Source organism: Gracilinanus agilis, chromosome 2 (genome assembly GCF_016433145.1).
Source record: "Gracilinanus agilis isolate LMUSP501 chromosome 2, AgileGrace, whole genome shotgun sequence".
Classification (NCBI taxonomy): domain Eukaryota; kingdom Metazoa; phylum Chordata; class Mammalia; order Didelphimorphia; family Didelphidae; genus Gracilinanus; species Gracilinanus agilis.
This window is the reverse complement of record NC_058131.1, coordinates 570,387,325-570,406,052: the sequence shown is the minus strand read 5'-3', so window position 1 is coordinate 570,406,052 and position 18,728 is coordinate 570,387,325. Positions and strand designations below refer to the sequence as shown.

The following is an 18,728-nucleotide window of genomic DNA, read 5'->3' as shown; positions in this document are numbered from 1 at the left end:
AATCTGACCTCAGACACTTCCTAGCTGGGTGACCCTAGAAAAGTCACTTAACCCCCATTGCCTAGCCTTTACCAATTGGTTCTAAGCAGAAAGTAAGGGCTAATTTAAAAAAAAAAAAGGTTATTGCCAATCAATAAGCATTTATGTTCACTGTGCAATATCAAGACAAAAATGAATGACATTGATAATTACAGGGTCATAGACTTAGAGCAGAAACAAAACTTAGAGGTGGATTATTCCAACTCTAGATTTTATGAATAAGTAAACTGAGGTCAATGAGGGTAAACCTCTGGTGTAAGGTAAAACAAACAATGACAAGGAAGGGATAGGAACCCTGGTAGTGTTTTGACTCCAGGATTCTTCCTACTGTGTCATGATGTTTCCCCAATACATTCCAAACTAAAAAAAAAGGAATCCAGTAAAATCTCTCCTAAAATCCTGGTAGTGTCAATACCAACTGTGAACATTTTGGGAAGCCCCTTTTATTGCAGAGGAGGCTACTTATAGACTTATAATCAATAACTGTCCTCCCACCCCCTGCTCCACCCACTTTCTTTACTTTTAGAAAGTTGGCGGTTTAACATCCAAATATTTTAGATCATCAACTAAGAAACTTCACGACCACAACCCTTTGTAGGCCACTTGGGGTTACTCAAGTCAGTCAGCTCTTTTATCTCCTGGAGGAAATAACAGTTCTGCAATATTCGTTCTAGTCAAAGGCAGGAGTGGTACCACAATAAAATGTTACTTTATTTAGGAAAAAAATATTTCTGTATTCCTGAGGCAAACCAAAAGGAGTATCTGGAGACCCAATGAATAGCAGCAAGGCCATGCAAGTGAGAAATCCAGAGACTTCTTCCCTAGTCTCTTGCTATATGATCATGGCTAAACCATATTCTAGACTACTGAGTTTTTCCACCTACAAAATAAAAATCTCTTCTTAATTACAATATTTTGAAATCTTTTACAGGTAGAGACATTCCCTAAATTACGAATATTCAGTTTATATACTGATGGGCTGGCCTGTGCTTCACAGAGTAGGATTGCTCTAAAGCCCAGAATTACCTGTAGTATTCCTAATGGAGAAAATATTTTATTCACAAGAACAATGTTATTAATAATGATTCGATACCCAGGCCAGGTCACAAAAATCTATTTAACCTATGGTATATTTAATAATCCAATCTATAGCCATATAATCCTAAAATTTGAGGAGCCTAATCACAAAGTATACCTTGTTTCTTTGGGAAATGCATTCTGGTTCTAAACAAGCAAATTACCAACTACAAAATACAACTTATAAATTTAGTATAATTAAGATATGATGGGGGCAGCTAGGTGGTTCAATGGATTAAAAGCCAGGCCAAGAGATGGGTTCAAATTTGGTGTCAGACACTTCCTAGCTGTGTGACCTTGGACAAATGACTTAACTCCTATTGCCTAACCCTCACCACTCTTCTGCCTTGGAAATGAAACACAGTTTTGATTCTAAGACAGAAGGTAAGAGTTTTAAAAAAAGAAAGAAATGAGGACTGATATTTTGTACTCATATTTACTAAAATAAAAAGGTAATAAAAATAAAAAATATTTAAGTAGGTATAGTCAAGATGAAGAAAAGTATATATATATATATATATGTACCTGGTCTAACTGAATAAAGAATTACAAAATCTCAAAGCTGATAGGCCCTTAAAGCTCTTTTATGTCATACTCCTTTATGCTGCCTATCACAAAGTATTTTTCCTTCTAAAAAGATTTAAAATATAAATCCCAAGTATTAAGAATTGTTGAATAATGTTGCCTCTTGTGAAAATAAAAATCCAGATATCAAAGACTAGTGGGCATGCACAAAGTTCTATTAAGCATGGATATTCTAAGTAGAAAATTTTTATTTTTCTGCTCAATATTTACAAGGGTCTAAACAACCCTGGAGAAGGAAATTTAAAGCATTTTCAGGATAGGAGTTTTATGGTTGTCTTTTTTAGATGATCTCTCTAGAATCCTCTATTGTGGTTCCTTATACCACAACCAAGAATTTATGTAGTTCTAATCTCTAAGGAGTTTAACATGTTTCACATGCATTATCTCACCAGTTTTCAAAGCATCCCACTGAGACAGGAAGGGATATGAATTATTACCCCTCTTTTACATATGTACAGTGGTTATACTTGCTAGGCTGGGGTGAAATACTTAAAAACAAAAAAGATTCCCCAGGGATCATCTTCAAACGAGATTCCTCAGAGGGTAAGAGACACTGAAAGAAAGATAACCTTGGTTTTAATCTTAGTACTGCCATTATGAGCTACATAACCTTGGACAAAACACTCAACCCTTCTATGTCTTTATTTCTTCATCTGCAGGGTGGGAGTAGATGACCTCTAATAAATATCCTTTCCACTTAGAAAAATCTTCAGCTCCTATAATAATTCTTTACTTATCCAAGAAATCAAAGGAAAAAAGGATTATGAAATTCTAAAAAAGCAAAGAAGATTGGCTGGCACCTCTAAAACAGCATACCCTGCAAAGCTGAACCTAAACATCAAAGAAAATATGTGGACATTTAGAATAAAAGAAGAATTTGAGTCATTTCTCCAAAAGAACCCAGAAGTATACAGGGTATTCAACATGAAAACTGACCAAACAGGAGAAAGTTAAACAGTTTCAGAAAGAAATGAAAGACAAAGAGTGAAATATTTGTTTTCACATGATTGAGGCTAGACAAGACCAAGTCTATTCAAAATCTGATTTTTCCTAAAAACAAAAACAAACCTCACTGGCTGAGAAACATTGAAAATGCAAGTAATCTGAGGAGCAAAAGATATGATGGGATAAATCAGGAGGCTGGGAGGAAGAAGTGAATTAACATTTCAGAAGGAAAAAAAATCTCATTCCTCATTAGTAAATCATTTCTGGGATAAATATGGAGGAACTATTCTCCAATAAGGAAAGAAAGGCCCAGGAAACGACTGTCAAGACTCAAAGAGGGGAAGTAATGTGAAGATGGGATTAACTCTCCCCTGCCCACTTCTAGATTTAATCACCAGAAGTGTATACGAACCCCATATTTCCTTAAGTGAGGGGAGGTCCACAACCCACCTGCTAAACTGGGTGACAACTCAAAAATGACTGACGTACCCTGGGCAGACCTCAAGAAAATTCTAAAACTGTGATTGGTCCACGTAAAGTGGAAGGAGGGCACAGGAAGTGATGCAAAGAAGGGTCTTTAAAAGTAGTTGAAACTTCCTGTGAGCAGAGCTTTCTCCCTCTGGCTTGGGACCTCCCACTGCTTCTGGTAAGGCTGCTCTTAGATTTTCCCTTTGGACTACCATGTGGGTGAGTGGAAAAAGCTGATCTCTCTCTCTCTCTCTCTCTCTCTCTCTCTAACCTCGTGAGTGATTCCTAATCTACCTCTGGGCCCTCTGTCTGGGTTTCTGGAGTCCTACTGGAGCAGATATCTAGCTCATTAAGCTAGATTTCTTGCTCCTTCACATGAGCAAAAGCTCATATAAAAGTATTTAATGGAAGAAAATATGAATTTAACAATAACTATAAATGCAAATGAATTAAATTCCTCAAAATAAGAAGAATGGAGAAACCAATTTAAAATCTCAATAATTTGAAGTATACAAGAAACACATTTAAAATGTTCAGACATATGTGGAAGAAAAATAAGAGATTAAAACAAAAACTAAAATGTTCTTTAAAAAGCAGATGAAATCATGACTTCAGATAAGAAAACAAAACAAAAAAGAAAACAAAAATGGCAATGTCAAGAGATAAGAAAACTACATTATCATTAGAGACCACAAAGACAATGAAAAAGTACTATTATTAAATATATGTGCACCTAATTTGCCTAGTGTTTAAGTTCCTAAAAGAAAGCTAAATTAATTTCAAAATAACATTGACACTGACAACACTAACAAAACAACAAAATAACATTGAGTAAAATAAAAGTAGGAGACATTAATATCTCTCAAATTTAGATAAATTCAACAGAAAAATGGAAAGGAAAATATAAAGCTGAAGAAATTGATGAAAAAAACTAGACTTAACTAACATATGGTCACTTCTGAATGGGATATTAAACAAGGCAAAGATTTATCATCAACCTCTTACATAAAGGATTAAAGCACAAAGATTAATAAATTTAAGCTAAGCTGCAGAAACAATATTCTTTTAGTTACAATACAATAAGTATTGTAACTTATATAACATAAGTAATATTTGACAAATGGAATGAGAATTTCAATAAAAGAAATTATAGATACAATAATTATGTTAAAGAATAGTAACACTGAAGTCATGATACTTATGGGACACAACTAAAGTTCTGAGAGGAAAATTTAAAGTTCTAAAAATTTATATTAACAAAATGGAAAAAAGGAAAAATTAACTGAACATGCAGTTAAAACTATTTGTTAGCAAACCTAAAACAATTACAAAAGAAGACATTCTGAAAATTAAAGGAGAAATAACCTTGAAAAATAAAGATTAAAGAAATGATGACACTAAAAGCTATCTTTTTTCACAAGTGAACAAAGTGAATCACAACAAATTCAGTTAAGAAAGAAAATTATCAGAAACTACTATACACAATTACATGGCAGCAAAATAGAAAATTTAAAGGAAGTGAGTATATAGCTAAAAATATGTAAGAAACATTAATAAAACAAGAGATTTTAAACAACCTGGTGTCAAAAAAAAGAAATATGTCATAAACTGCTAATGGGTAGAGGGAATCAGATGAATTATAAGTGAATTCTATCAAGTATTTCAAAAGAAATTAACATCTATGCTACAAAAATTACTCTCACAATTAAAGATTGATAATATTGACCAAACATTATTCCTGAGAAAAATTTGTGATTATGATATATAAACCAAGGGAGACAAAGCAGAGAAAGAACTGTAGCCCAAATTTCATTACTGAACACTGATACAAAATTACTCTTATGAAAAAGAATTTAAAACTCTCTGTTTTAAGTTAATCAAAAACTTAAAGCACTCCTACTTAACACTAAGTAAATCACTAACAGAAGAAACTCTCACCCCCAAAGGTGCTAGGCAAACTGAAAGGCTGTGATTGGTTCCTGTGAAGAGGGGGGAAGAGACAGGAATTGATGTGAAAAGGGGGTTTAAGAGGCCAGAATGCACATGGTCTGGGACTTTTTTCCTGGATTCATTCTGCTTTGGTGAGTTGAGATGAAGGGAAATTCTTAGAGGTAGTCACCTTTTCCTGGACTCTCTGGCCTGGAGCTTTCTGCTCTGGAGAGGCTTGCTGAGTGACTGGAGTTGAAGGAAGAGGCTTGGAGGAACCCTTACTGAAGACACCATGGGGACTTCTGGCTAAAGAGACTATCACAACGCTGACTCCACATGGAGATCAGGACTTGAGGGAGCCCTTGCCTGGTGGTAAGCTGGACTTCTTCGAACAGCAATTATAGAGTATCTAGCTAGACAATATTTTCTTTCTTTTCTACATCTCTCTCTTTTACTATATCTCTATTAAACTAAATTGTTAAGAGCTGCTAACAGACTCTGACTTAAGAATTAATATTTTATAAACGACAACCACACCAAACTTTTTAACTCATAAATATTTGTCAAATCATTCATTTTAACCTTTATACTCTCAAAAGACTACAGAAACAGATCCAGAAAATACTTCACTACAATCAGTTTTAAGTTATATCGGGGTTCCTAAAATGGCTTAACAATAGAAAAATAATTAGTACAATTAATCATTTAATAAGACAAACAAGAATCACAAAATTATTTCAATAGATACAGATCTTTGACAAAATACAGTATTCATTTGTTTGTTTTTTTAAATAAAGGCTAAAGAACAGACATAGATGGGGTGACCCTTTTATATAATTAAAAACATATATGTAAATTAAGAGCCTTTATTATTTGCAATGTAAAGATATTATAAGTTTTCACAGTAGAAAGAGAGGTAAAATAAGGATGTTCCTTTTCCCTACTCCCATGTATCACTGGCCTAGAAATGCTAGCTAGAATAAGACAACAGAACAAGATTGAAGCTATAAATATCAAGATATAAAAGGAAAAGTTATCCCTATCTGCAGATGACATGATGATGTACAAAGAAAAGCCTAGAGACTCAGCAAAGGAGCTACCTCAGCTAATTGTTTAAATAAATGTGTTTAGTTACCAAAAAAATTCCACAAAATCTTTAGGATTTCACCACTACCACCACTACTACTACTACAGCAGCTAGCTAGCTAGGTAGCTAGCATTTATTAACTGTGCTTCAAGCCCTTTAAACTGTGACACCTAGCTGTCTATTTTACCATATTAGCAAAAGTCAGGATTAAATGTTAAGAAGATCCCAGGAAATCTATCTACAAAATTATTAAAAGTATTTGATACACACAATATATAAATACAACTACAACATGCTTCTTTTAGAAATAAACGCATTATACTTAAATAATTGGAAAAATTTGTGTACCTTGCATTGGCTGTGCCAATTCAAAACATAAAAAAAATAATACTCAAATTTATTTTCAGATTTAGTAGTACTACATTGATTAAATTGATTAAATTGGCTAGACTAGACAAAATTTAGTTATCTGTTCCCTTTTGGTGTTTAATGATTTCAACCAATTAAGCTTTATATCTTCTATGAGGTATCCTGAATAGAAGGTATATATGTTGCTATGAAGTAATCTCTAATAGAATGTTTTGTCTTATGTGAATAAAGCCGCAGGATTCTATGTCTTCCAGCTAGTAATTTGGTTTCTTTGTTCCAAAGCAATCTAACATTTCTATTATTTCATTGTTCCACCTTGAAAAAAGTCTCTTAACTTTGTTTGCCTCCGTTTCCTTAACTGTTCAATGTGTTGGGAAAGGAAATGGCAAACCACTCTAATATCTTTGCCAGGAAAACCCCAAATAGGGTCACAAAGAGTCCAACTTGATTGAACAAAATATATGTCCTCATTTCTGAGTCTCAGTTTTTTCCTCTCTAAAATGAGATTGATTCTTACCCACTCTAAAATTAAATGATCTTACAAATAAGCAAAAGTTTCTCCTAACTATGGAAGTAAAATGAAGCTCCCCTCCTTGTTCATTCTAAAAAAATGTCAACCATTTAAAAACTCAGGTAACAAATCCTTTAGTAGCTTATGTTAATGTAGGTATAAGATGTTGGTCCAAACTTAATTTGTGCCAAACTGACAGTTTCTTCAGAAGTTACTGTCAAAAAAGGAAGTTTTAATTATGTTCTTTGGGTCATGCAACTTTGTGCTACTGATTTGATTTGCTCCATTTCTGACTATCTAGTCTGTTCTATTAATCTTATTTTTGTTTTTAACCAGAGCCAAATAGTTTTGTCTTGTTACATAGTTTGAGCTATTAAGGATAGCGATGAACTGGCTGGAAGGAGGCAATTGGACTACCTGTGTGACCTGGATACATGTCAAAATCTCCCTAGATCTAGGTGGTGCAGTGCCTGGAGTCAGGAAGACCGGAGTTCAGATATGCTTTCACTTATTAGCTGCATGATCCTGGACATGTCATTTCATCTCTGCCTTAGTTAACTAGTCTTTTAAATGCATATAATAGTACCTACCTCCCAGGATCATAGCAAACATCAACTGCTTAGCCTGGTGCCTGGGACATAACAAGCACCACATAAAAATGTTAATTATGAATACTATTAAGACAAGCCAGGAAAAGTTCCCTCGAAACCCAGTGTTTTTAATCTTTGAAACTCATTCTGTTCACAGAGCTTCTGCAGATCAAGATGAGGACTAGAAGGCAGTTCTCTGCATTATTACCTCTCTTTATCAATGGCCACTTTATAATTTCATTAATTAAGGAGTTGCTCCAGAACAGGAGATAACATCACCACCTTAAAGTTGGGGCAAGGAAGAACCAATCACAGTCCCGAGCAAAAGAAGAGTCATGGCCCCGGGCCTGTCAACACTCACCTACCCCCCCCCCACTCCCCCGTACGACCTCTTCCCCCACTAGCCCCATCCCAGGGTACAGGAAAGGAGGAGCATCCAGGATACTGTCCCTGCGGCCCTGAGAGAGCACCTCCCCAGGCCTGGGTTGAGAGGCGGGTCAGGAACTCCGGACCGGCTCCTCGGCCTGGGCGAGGGAGGTTCCCTTCAGAGCAGCAGAGGATGTCAAGGCCCAGGCCAGAACACATTTCAAATCTGTACCGCCGGAGTCTCAAAAGGAAGTCCGACGGCCCGGTTACTCACGTTGGACCAGCCTGTCCCCGGTGAAGGTGGAAGAACAGCTGGTGACAAGAGCACAGGGCACGCCAGCAGCCATAGCTGCCTCGTCCTAGCCACCTCGCTCCCAGAGCTACTTCCGCTCTGGATCGCACCACCTCTGAAGCCGCGAGGGGGAGTGCGGAAGAGAAAACTGCACGAGCTCAGGGGCAGCCCTCCGAAAGGCAGGGGCTCGGGACCCCCGCAGAAGCGTGAAAGTCCACTGTCCAAGCTCCTCCCTTACGCTCCCCCTTCCGGTGGTGGTTTCGAACCGGCCTGGAAGCGTGTTTCGTTGTCATGGGGATGAACACACTTTCCTTACTCCCCCAAACTCTGGGGAGTCGCCTCAAAGGCTGATTCCATCTTCGTTCCCTTTACCATGGCCGAAGAAAGCGATCAGCGTGATCCCATCGGAGCCATCTTAGTGAAGGTGGTAAAAGGTTCTCTTCCGTCCCCCTCTTTCCACATCCCTATACTCTCGGTCTACTTCCAGGCAGCGTTGAGCTTCTGGTTTGGTTCCCTGCTTAGTGCAACCCCAAGCTGTTCTTACTGACAGGCCTTACACCAATACTGGTGTAACAGCTCTCCAGCTACACACACAGACAATCTACCCAGCCATTAAGACCTTGGTTCACAGACTTTATTGGCTAAAAAAATATTTTTTATTTTTATAAATTTTTTTATATATTTATAAATGCTTTTGTAAACTTCAAAACACTATATAAAAGTGAGTATATAAAAAGGAGCAAAAAGCATTTCGAATGGGGTTTGCTCATAATCATGTTAGAAAAGGAAAAGAAAAAAATTGATCTTTTTTCCCTTTCTAATATTGAGGGGGGAAAAAACTTTATTAAAAATTGAAAAAAAAAATCTCTCATTTTGCTAAGTTTTTACCCCTCTACTCCAAGTCCCTAAGCTACCCACCTAGAAGCATACATACTTGAAAAGTGATCTAAAGGAAATAGAACAGCATAAGATGCAACATTGTACAAGAGGATAAAAGCTGAGGACCACTATGTATCTATGTACAGCAAAGTTTATTAAATGCTTATCTTGTGCTGGGCACTGGCAATATAAAGACAAAAATAAACCAGTCCCCACACTCAAAAATCTTATATTCTGTGGTGGAAACAACACGTAAACATAAAAGTAAATTAAAAAATACAAGACACTTTTGGAGGGAAGAGGACCATAAAGATCATAATTTCTAGTTAATAGTAACAACAACAATAGTAATAGCTAACATTTATATAGCACCTACTATTTGTCAAGCACTGTACTAGGCACTTTACAAAAATATTTCATTGGATCCTCACAACTGCCTTACTAGATAGATGCTGTTATAGTTCCACTTTACAATAGAAAAAACTTTGCTTAAGTTACTTAAGAGTAATTTGTAGTCACAGTCACAGACTCTGTGCATGTGAGTGTCATGAACCCTTTTTTGGCTTTCTGTTGAAACCTACAAATTCCTTTCTCAGAATTAAATTTATAAATGCATAAAATAAAAAGCACAAGATTATTAATAAAGCCAATGATATTGAAATGTCTTTATCAAAAAAAAGTTTTTTAACTGAAATTCATGGACCCCGAACTAAAAATAACCATGCAGCATAACCTCTTTATTTTCGAATAAAGAAACTTAGGGCCAAAAGATTCAGTGATTTACCTTGTCACAGAGTAAACTAGTGGCACACCCAAAATACAAGTCTTATATGCAGCACTAGCTTTTTCCACTAACCTCTGTTGCTCAAATGTTAGCTTGTTGAACTCAAGCTGATCTTTGCCCCCAAAATGTCTAATTTAGTAAGCATTCAATAGACACAGGCTGAAATGAAACTGAGTAAGCTAGTAGGGTAAAATGCAGAGTGGTTCAGGCTTGGAATCAAAATGACTTTGGTTAAAATTCTGCCTTTGACACATACTAACTAGGGGATCATAAATCATTTATTTATTTGGAGAGACAAAATTTCATTATCCTCAACAACTCTTTAAGATTAAAGATGAATGGTTAGGTTAATCTTTTATTGGAGGTTATTTCCCATATGGAACTTCCCCACAATGAAATCACTGGACTAGACCAAAACAAAACAAAGGTAAAACAGTTCATCTAATCCTATATAATATACTTGTAATATGAAATGACCATAGATTTCCACATAACTTGATACTTGGCATGTGGCATAATATACAGAATGCTAAACTTAAGAAACAGGAAAATGCCTGTTATAATCCCACCTCTAATGCTTATTAGTTGTGTGGATTTTCTGAGCCTTAGTTTACTCATCTGTAAAAAGAGATAGTTCCTTCCAGCTCTCAATCTCTAGTGCTATTCTTAAAAAAACTAGCATGGATTTTCCTAAACATGGGGACATGATTAACTTTTCTTAACTCTTATTCAACCCCACTATAAGATACCTTATAAGCAGTCCAGTTATAACCTGAAGACCCTCAATAAAAGGGAATTCACAACCTCCTGAGGTACCCCATTCTATTTAAAGACACTTCTGATAGGAATATTTTCCTGAAATTTCCTAAATTTGCCCCTTCACAGTTATTACCAATTTCACCTAGGTCTGCCTGCCCTCTGGGAACAAACAGAACATTCTAATCCCTCATCCGTATGGCTGACCTTTAAATAGTTGACAAGAATTTTGTCTCTCCAAATTTTTTTCCTACCTACCTCAGCATTCCCATTCCTTTCTCCAGTCCTCAAACCAGGAATTTAAGAGCCATTACATTACCATTCTTTTTGCCCTCCTCTATATGTTCTCCAGTTTATCAATATTCTTCCAAAACTGTAGCTCCCAAAAGTAAATACAGTACCTCAGATGTGGTCAGACTAGGGTAGAAGACAAACTATAATCCTCCTATTCCTGGATTCTACATCTCTCTTTATTTAGCTCAAAACCACATTAGCTTTTTTAGATTCTGCATCACATTGATAACTCATATTGAGTTTGTAGTACACTAAAACCTTGGATCTTCTATGAAACAACTACTGTCCAACCTTTCCCACCCCACCTTATACTTGTGAAGTTAATCTTTAGAATGCAACTGTTAGACTACATTTATTTCAACTTAATTTCATGTTATTAGGATACATATATATTTTAAACCCTTGCCTTCCATCTTGGAATCAATAACGTGTATTGGTTCTAAGGCAGAAGAGTGGTAAGGGATAGGCAAAGGGGCCAGGGGTGGGAGGGTGGGGGGCGGTGGTGGTTAATTGATTTGCCCAGGGTCACCCAGCTAGGAAGTGTCTGAGGTCAGATTTGAATCCAGGACCTTCCATCTTTGGGCCTGGCTCTCAATTCACTGAGCCACCTGGCTGCCCCCCTTTCAGGATATTTTTTTGCATCCTTACTCTGTTATCCAATATATTAACTATACTTTCTTTCCCAACTTGGTGTAATACATAGATTTGATAAGGCCACCATCTTTATCCTCAGAAAGTTTCTGATAAAACTATTAAATAGCATGAGGGCAATACAAAATTTTCACTCTACCAGAGAGCCACTTCCAAGGGAATATCAGTCATTAACAATTACTTTTTGAATCCCCAAATTTAACTCATTTGGAATCTATCTAATTGTATTGTCATCATTCATTGTGTTATCATTGCATCAACAGCATTCTTTTCTTATGCATTAAAAACTCTTTTCTACATAAATCTCTATTAGGAAATATTTTAAATTAATTTGAACTAGTGATTTGCTTAAAAATTGCATTTCTTTTTACGATCTCTGTAATTTAAGTTTTTACTGATTTAAACCAGCTTCTTCAAATTAGTCTGAATTAGTAAGATTTTGATGTAGTTACAATGATAACTCTTAAATGTTGAGGTCATCTTTCTATCTCCACAAAAAGAATATGAAATATTCTATTAAATACTTTACTGAAATCTCCATAAATAGTCTCTTTTTACCCTGACTTTACACTTTACTAACCTTGTCAGAAGAGGAAATAGTGGTTAGTCTTGCGTGAAGTTTTATTTTGTTTTTTTTTTTGTTTTTAATTTAAAACCCTTACCTTTGTCTTAGTATTGATTTTAAAACAGAAGAGTGGTAAAGACTAGGGAATTAGGATTAAGTCATTTGCCCAGCGTCATACAGCTAGGAAACGTCTGAGGCCACATTTGAACCCACGTCCTCCCAACTCCAAGACTGGTAATGGCAGCCATGAGTAATTCTTGATAAAGACAGATTGACTTTTCCTGGATTCTTTTCTACATATTAGTCAAGCCAAGCATTTCTTTTAATAATGCATCCTAGGTTTCTTTAAATGAATTTTAAATCAAACTCCACTGCCCTATAATTTGCTAACTTCTTTTTCTTCCCTTATTTTAGTAAAATCAGAACATTTGAACTTCTCCAATCTTGTGGTACTTCTCTTATTTTCCATGATCTTTCAAATATTGTTGACCAGTTCATTGCAATCTCTTTGATTTACAAAGCGCCAAGATGCCCTAAAATAATTCAAGGTTACACAATTAAGCCTTACCAATTCTGTTTCTACTGATCTGGATTTTGTGAAATTCAAATTGAGAATAAATGGAAGTTTAATATGGTTTAACATATCTTTTCTTTAAATATAAATTAATGCTACACACAGTTTGGAAGATCCATTTAAATTACTTAAAAAAAATAAACAGGCAGTTTTTTGTGTGTTTTTTGTTTGTTTGTTTGTTTTTTTGTAGTAGAGAGAGAGGGAGCTGGCCTCAGAGTAAGGACGACTTGGTTTTAAGTGCTAGCTCAGCTTTGTGTTCCTGGACAAGTTACTATCCCAATGAAATGACAAGTGAAAATCCACAAAGAAGTATACAGTTTTAAAATTCATTTAAATACAAAAATTCACTGCTCACACAGCATTCTTTTCTTATTCATTAAAAACAACTTTCCTATACAAATCTCTTCAAGGCAATATTATTTTAAATTCATTTGAGCTAATGATTTACTTGAAAACTGCATTTCTTTTTTAAAATTTCTGTAACTCAAGTTTTTACTCATTTAAACAGGCCTCTACAAATTGGTCTGAATTATAAGATTTTAATATAGTTACAATGATAGCTCCTAAATGTTGAAATCATTAAATAGAACAGTGAATGCTTGTGGTCTAATCTTGGAAAAACCGCTGGATCATCTTTTTACTAAATTTATTTCTGCTGCTCAACAGATATTTTCCTTTATTAGTGCTAAGAGACTTCACTTTTGTTCTTATTAGGTGTCTTCATAGAGGCTTATTCAATTCAACTATTAATTAGAAATTAGCACAACATCAAAAAAAATTACTTGATATTGAATAGTTGACTTGATGTAAGCCCAAATGGTTCTTATGTTCAGAAACTGTCTTTTTTTAAAAAAACTTTTATCTTCTGTCTTAGAATCAATATTAACTATCAGTTCCAAAGCAGAAGAACAGTAAAGGGTAAATAGTTGGGGTTAAGTGACTTGCCCAGAGTCATACAGCTAGGAAGGGTCTGAGATCCAATTTGAACGTAGGACTTCCCGTCTCTAGGCCTGACCCATTGAGCCAACTAGCTGCCCCCAGAAACTATGATTTTTTTTAAAGTAGCCATCAACTTTATTGAAAAATTGGCCTTAGATGCACTTCTCTAACAAATATTTATTAGAACTTTTTCTGAATAATTCCTCTACTTTGTAGGCTGGTCTACAAGACTCTGGCCTCATTCTTGTCTCTGCTCTCTGTGATCTCATTAACCACTATGGTTTCAATTATCATCTCCATGGAGATGACTTCCAGATCTACATAAATCCACTCCTATTTTTTCTTCTAAGCTGCAATCTCACATAACAAACCAACTATGGGACATTTTAAACTAGATGTTCTACGGTCATGTCAAACTCAATATATCCCAAACAGTTTTTTTTCTCAGACCTACCCTGCTTCTAATCATCCTCATTTCTGTGATGGCACCACCATCTTCCTTTGTCTTTCTAGCTCACAATTCCAGCTTATTCTTTATTCCTCTGCATTATCTAGACAATTATAAAGTCTTGTCTATTCTGCCTCCACAATAGCTCTCAACATTTCCATCTTTCCCCCACCATCTCCTCTCATCTGGTTTATGGCAACAGCCTGCTCAAGTCTTTCCCCTCTCTGATCTTTCCTCCATAGCTGCTAAAGTGAGATTCCTGGAATACAGATCTAATGATCATGCCATTGGGCATTCCTTTGCTCTCTAAACTCCAGGTTAGACACTTTGTCACATTTTGTGACACTTTGTCAGTTGCATCAATGCAGCCTTTCCTCTGCCTGGTTTTTAAAGCCCCTCACAATGTAGCTTCCACCTACCTTTTCAAACCTGCTATACATTATTTCTCAGCACATAACCTATGGTCCAGTGAACTGGTCTTGCTATGCCTTTTGCCATTCATCTCCCATCCCAGTCTCCTAGAATGCACTACCTTATCTCTGTCTCTTCAGAATCCCTAGTTCCAAATTCAGCTCTATCTGTTCATTCTGTATGAATGATGTCCCTCATCAACCATTTGTGGCTACCTAACCCCTACAACTGCGTTCTATTCATTTATAATGCACTTTTCCAAGGGCCCTAGCACAGTACTTAGCACGTAGTAGGTACTTGATAAGAGTTTGTTGATTGAATATTTGGCTAGGCGCAGTGATTCCCAAAGTGGGCGCCACCGCCCCCTGCTGGGAGCTGTGGCGATCCAGAGAGTGGTGATGGCCACAAGTGCATTTATCTTTCCTAGTAATTGCTATTAAATTTAAAAAAATTAATTTCCAGGGGGCTAAGTAATATTTTTTCTGGAAAGGGGACAGTAGGCCAAAAAAGTTTGGGAACCACTAGGCTAGGGTATCTGGGGATAAGGTTTCTCAGAGAAGGGTGCTATACAACTAAAATATACCCTCCTTACCATTCATGAAAGTGAATATAATAAAACTGGGAAAAAAAGAAATGTGCCGATGTTTAGCACAGCAAATAGATGTTTAATAAATGTTTATTGACTAAGTGCTATAATGAAGTAATTAGTCTTTGGAGTCAGAGGACTTGTATTCAAAGCCCGACTGTCACTTAAAGTCCATGTGACCTTGCACAAGTCACTTAAACTCTTTGAGAGATATGTAAAACAAGAAGGTTAGAAACATAGTTACTAGGTCCTTTTTACCTCTAAATCTATGGTTTAGTAAAAAAAGAAGTCACAGATAAAGAGTCTAGGAGCTTCTTCTGACAATGGGGGGATGTAGGCCTGTTTACTTCTAGAGCAAATTCAGTTAATGTGCCTATATAATAAAGGCAGAGTCTTACACTAACCTTTTGGGGGCAAAACAATGTTTTGATTCCTTGCCTTCATGAGGGAAAAATGTATACGCTAAGAACCATGACATAAACCGTGATATGTGATAAATGCATAAGAAAGATATAAACAAGAAATTACATGGTGTATAAGCCATTACTGACGGAGGATATCAGGGATTTAAAAGGAGCTGAATGTAACTCCATAGAATGTAACTCCATATTTAGAAATAATAAAGAAATGCTAACAATTCTAAAGTTTTCTTTCTTTTTTCTTTTTTTTTTTAAGGGTCAGTAAAAATACTGATATTCAGGGCAGCCAGGTGGCCAGTAGATTGAGAGCCAGGCCTGGAGCTGGGAGGCTCTGGGTTCAAATCTGACCTTGGAAAATTCCTAGCTATATGACCCCCAAGTCACTTAACCCCAATTGCCTAGTTCTTACTGCTCTTCTGCCTTGGAACTGATATCAAGTATTGATTCTAAGACAAAAGATAAGGATTTTAAAAAATAATGATACTCTCAAAAGAGATATATTAAATGCCATTGTGCTGAAATAATCAGATAACTGACAAAAGATTATGGGCAAATTTCAATATGGTAAAAGGGTTTATTTGAAAAGAGACCAGACAGGGGCAGCTGGGTAGCTCAGTGGATTGAGAGCAAGGCCTCAAGATGGGAGGTCCTAGGTTCAAATATGGCCTCAGACACTTTCCAGCTGTGTGACCCTGGGCAAGTCACTTAACCTCCATTGCCTAAAAAAAAAGAAAAGTGACCAGAAAGAGAGAATATGATAGTTTCTTTCCCTATGTCATTTCAATGACAGGTCCTTCTATAATAATCTAGAATCATAGAATTGCAGACTTTGAAAGGACCTCAAATGTAATCTGGTTCCTTTATTTTTGAGCAGGTATCCTCATTAGTGGTCATCAAGTGCTTGCAGAAACTCCAGCAATGGGGAATTCACTACTTAATAAGGAAAAACCTTTGCTCTTTCCATTACCTCTAATTGTTAGGACATTTTTCTTCATTAGGTGAAAAAATCTGCATCTTTCTCTAACTTCTACTGGTTGTTTTCAGTCCTGCTCTGTGTCTAAACAAAACAAACCTAAGACTTTTTCCATCTTATTTGTTATTATTATTGTTTGATCATTTCACTTGTGTCATCTCCTCATGATGCCATTTGGGGTTTTCTTGGCAAAGATACTGAGAGTGGCTTGATATTTCTTCCTCCAGCTCATATTCCAGATGAGGAAACTGAGGCCAACTCAGTTAAATGACTAATACTTAGAGATAGCTAATATGTAACCCTGCCTTCTTCTCTGGGCTAGAGATCCCCATTTCCTCCCATTTATCTCCATATGAAATGAGATCAGTTTTTCTTTCCATCCTCATTTCCATTTTTTGAATGTGCTCCAACTTGTCAGTACCTTTCTGAAAATGTCATACCTAAAACTGAACGCCAAATGTGATCTGATCAGGGCAGAGAGACAAAAACTGATAAGTTAACTGATTTCAAGCTAGACGGAACTTGAAGTCCACTTCGTCCAAAGACTTAATTTTATAAATGAGGAGACTGAGACTCAGAGTGATTAAATGATTTGTCCAAGGTGACAAAGATAGAAAGTGGCAAAGCTTGGGTGCAAACTCACTTACTCTGACCTCTCTTATGCTGGATTCTATGGTTTTATTAAAACTACCTAAAGTGACTTTAATTGTTTTACTGCTATGACACACTGTTAACTTATATTGAGCTCACAGTTCACTAATCTCCTCACCCCATGCTTTTCACATGAACATTTGTGTAGCTGGCTCTTCTCTATCTTGCACTAGTCAAGTTGATTTTTTGAACCCAGGAGTAGAACCATTTACATTTTCATCTTTTAAAATTTCGTCTCATTAGATTTGGTCCTATAACCAGAACAAGGATAGGCAAACTACTACAGTCTTAAGGGCCAAATCTGCCCAACTGCCTTTTTCAATTTGACTGCTTTATTTTACAATGTAAAAACAATTCTTAACCCCCAGGCCATACAAATGACAAGCAGTATACCAGATTCCAGGCTATAGTTCCTGTTTTAGATTATCTACATTTTCTTGGATTGTAATTTCACAATACATGAGCTAGTAATGATTTCTTTTTGTGTCATCAGTAAATTGGATAATCCATATCTTCATTCAAGTTATTCTTAGAGTCAGGAAGACTGCTGGTCATATCTCAGACACTTCCTACTGTGTGACCCAGAGCAAGTCATTTAACCTTCTTTACTCAGCCTTTGTCCTTCTGTCTTAGAGCTATTACTAAAACAGATAGTAAAGGTTTAAAGAAAAAAGGAAATATCCATTTCATCTACATATCACACCCTGCTCACATCCTTATAACTTATAACTTTTAACTACCAGACCCTAGCTTACCCTCTCTAATTTTTCAAGTTTAGAAATGGTTCAAAATCTTCTTCCTCTAATCCCCTGGCTTTTTACTTGGGGACTTCAATTGACCCCTCAAACACCTCAATCTCTAGCTCATCAACTTCAATTCATGACTTAGATTACACTCTGCTTAAGCCACCCACAGGGATGGTTGCCCCAAATGTTCCTCCTCTATAATCTTGAACTCTAAAATTACCCTTTCTGATGATAATCTCCCTAAACTAATCTTCATCCTTTCTGAAATTTCTGCTCCTTCTATTTCCCCCAGTCCTTCAACTCCTACTCTGGTCTGACTTTCTTCCCTTCATCACCAGTTGAACCCAGAACTGTTCTCCACCCTTGAATCCTTTGCCCTTTTGCTAATCTTCAACCCTATGTCACCCCCACCATCCATTTCTCTGCTCCTACTCCCAAGTTGCTGAACTAGAGGAAAATCATACAACTATGCCAATTGACCCATTGTAAATTCATGTTATATCATTTCGACTGGGCCCTCAGTGCTGCACAGAAATCCCATTGTGCTTCCCTGGTTTACTATTTTCCTCTCTACAGAAACTATTCCAAAACTTTCTCCATTTTTAAAGCCCCCAAACTAGGAGTTCCTTTTTTTCTTCCATTCAACATCTCAAAAACTCCTTTACTTTTTTTACTTATCCTTTTCTGTGCTGTAGATTTTATAATTTTACTTGACCCTCCCATTCCCTTAATTTATCATTATACCACTCCTCCTTTTCACTTCCATATTCTTAGAAAGATTCATCTGTCTACTA

General features: G+C 36.3%; 1 protein-coding gene across 1 annotated transcript in view; it reads right to left on the bottom strand.

The window, feature by feature from the left end:
• AAGAB (alpha and gamma adaptin binding protein) overlaps positions 1–8,314 on the bottom strand; it is a 73,458-nt gene extending 65,144 nt beyond the window's left edge. The window contains exon 1 of the mRNA XM_044665331.1: positions 8,241–8,314. Coding sequence (XP_044521266.1) covers positions 8,241–8,313 — 73 coding nt within the window. The 5' untranslated portion in view covers position 8,314. The remainder of the gene's footprint in view (positions 1–8,240) is intronic.
• Between the last annotated feature and the right edge of the window lie 10,414 nt (positions 8,315–18,728).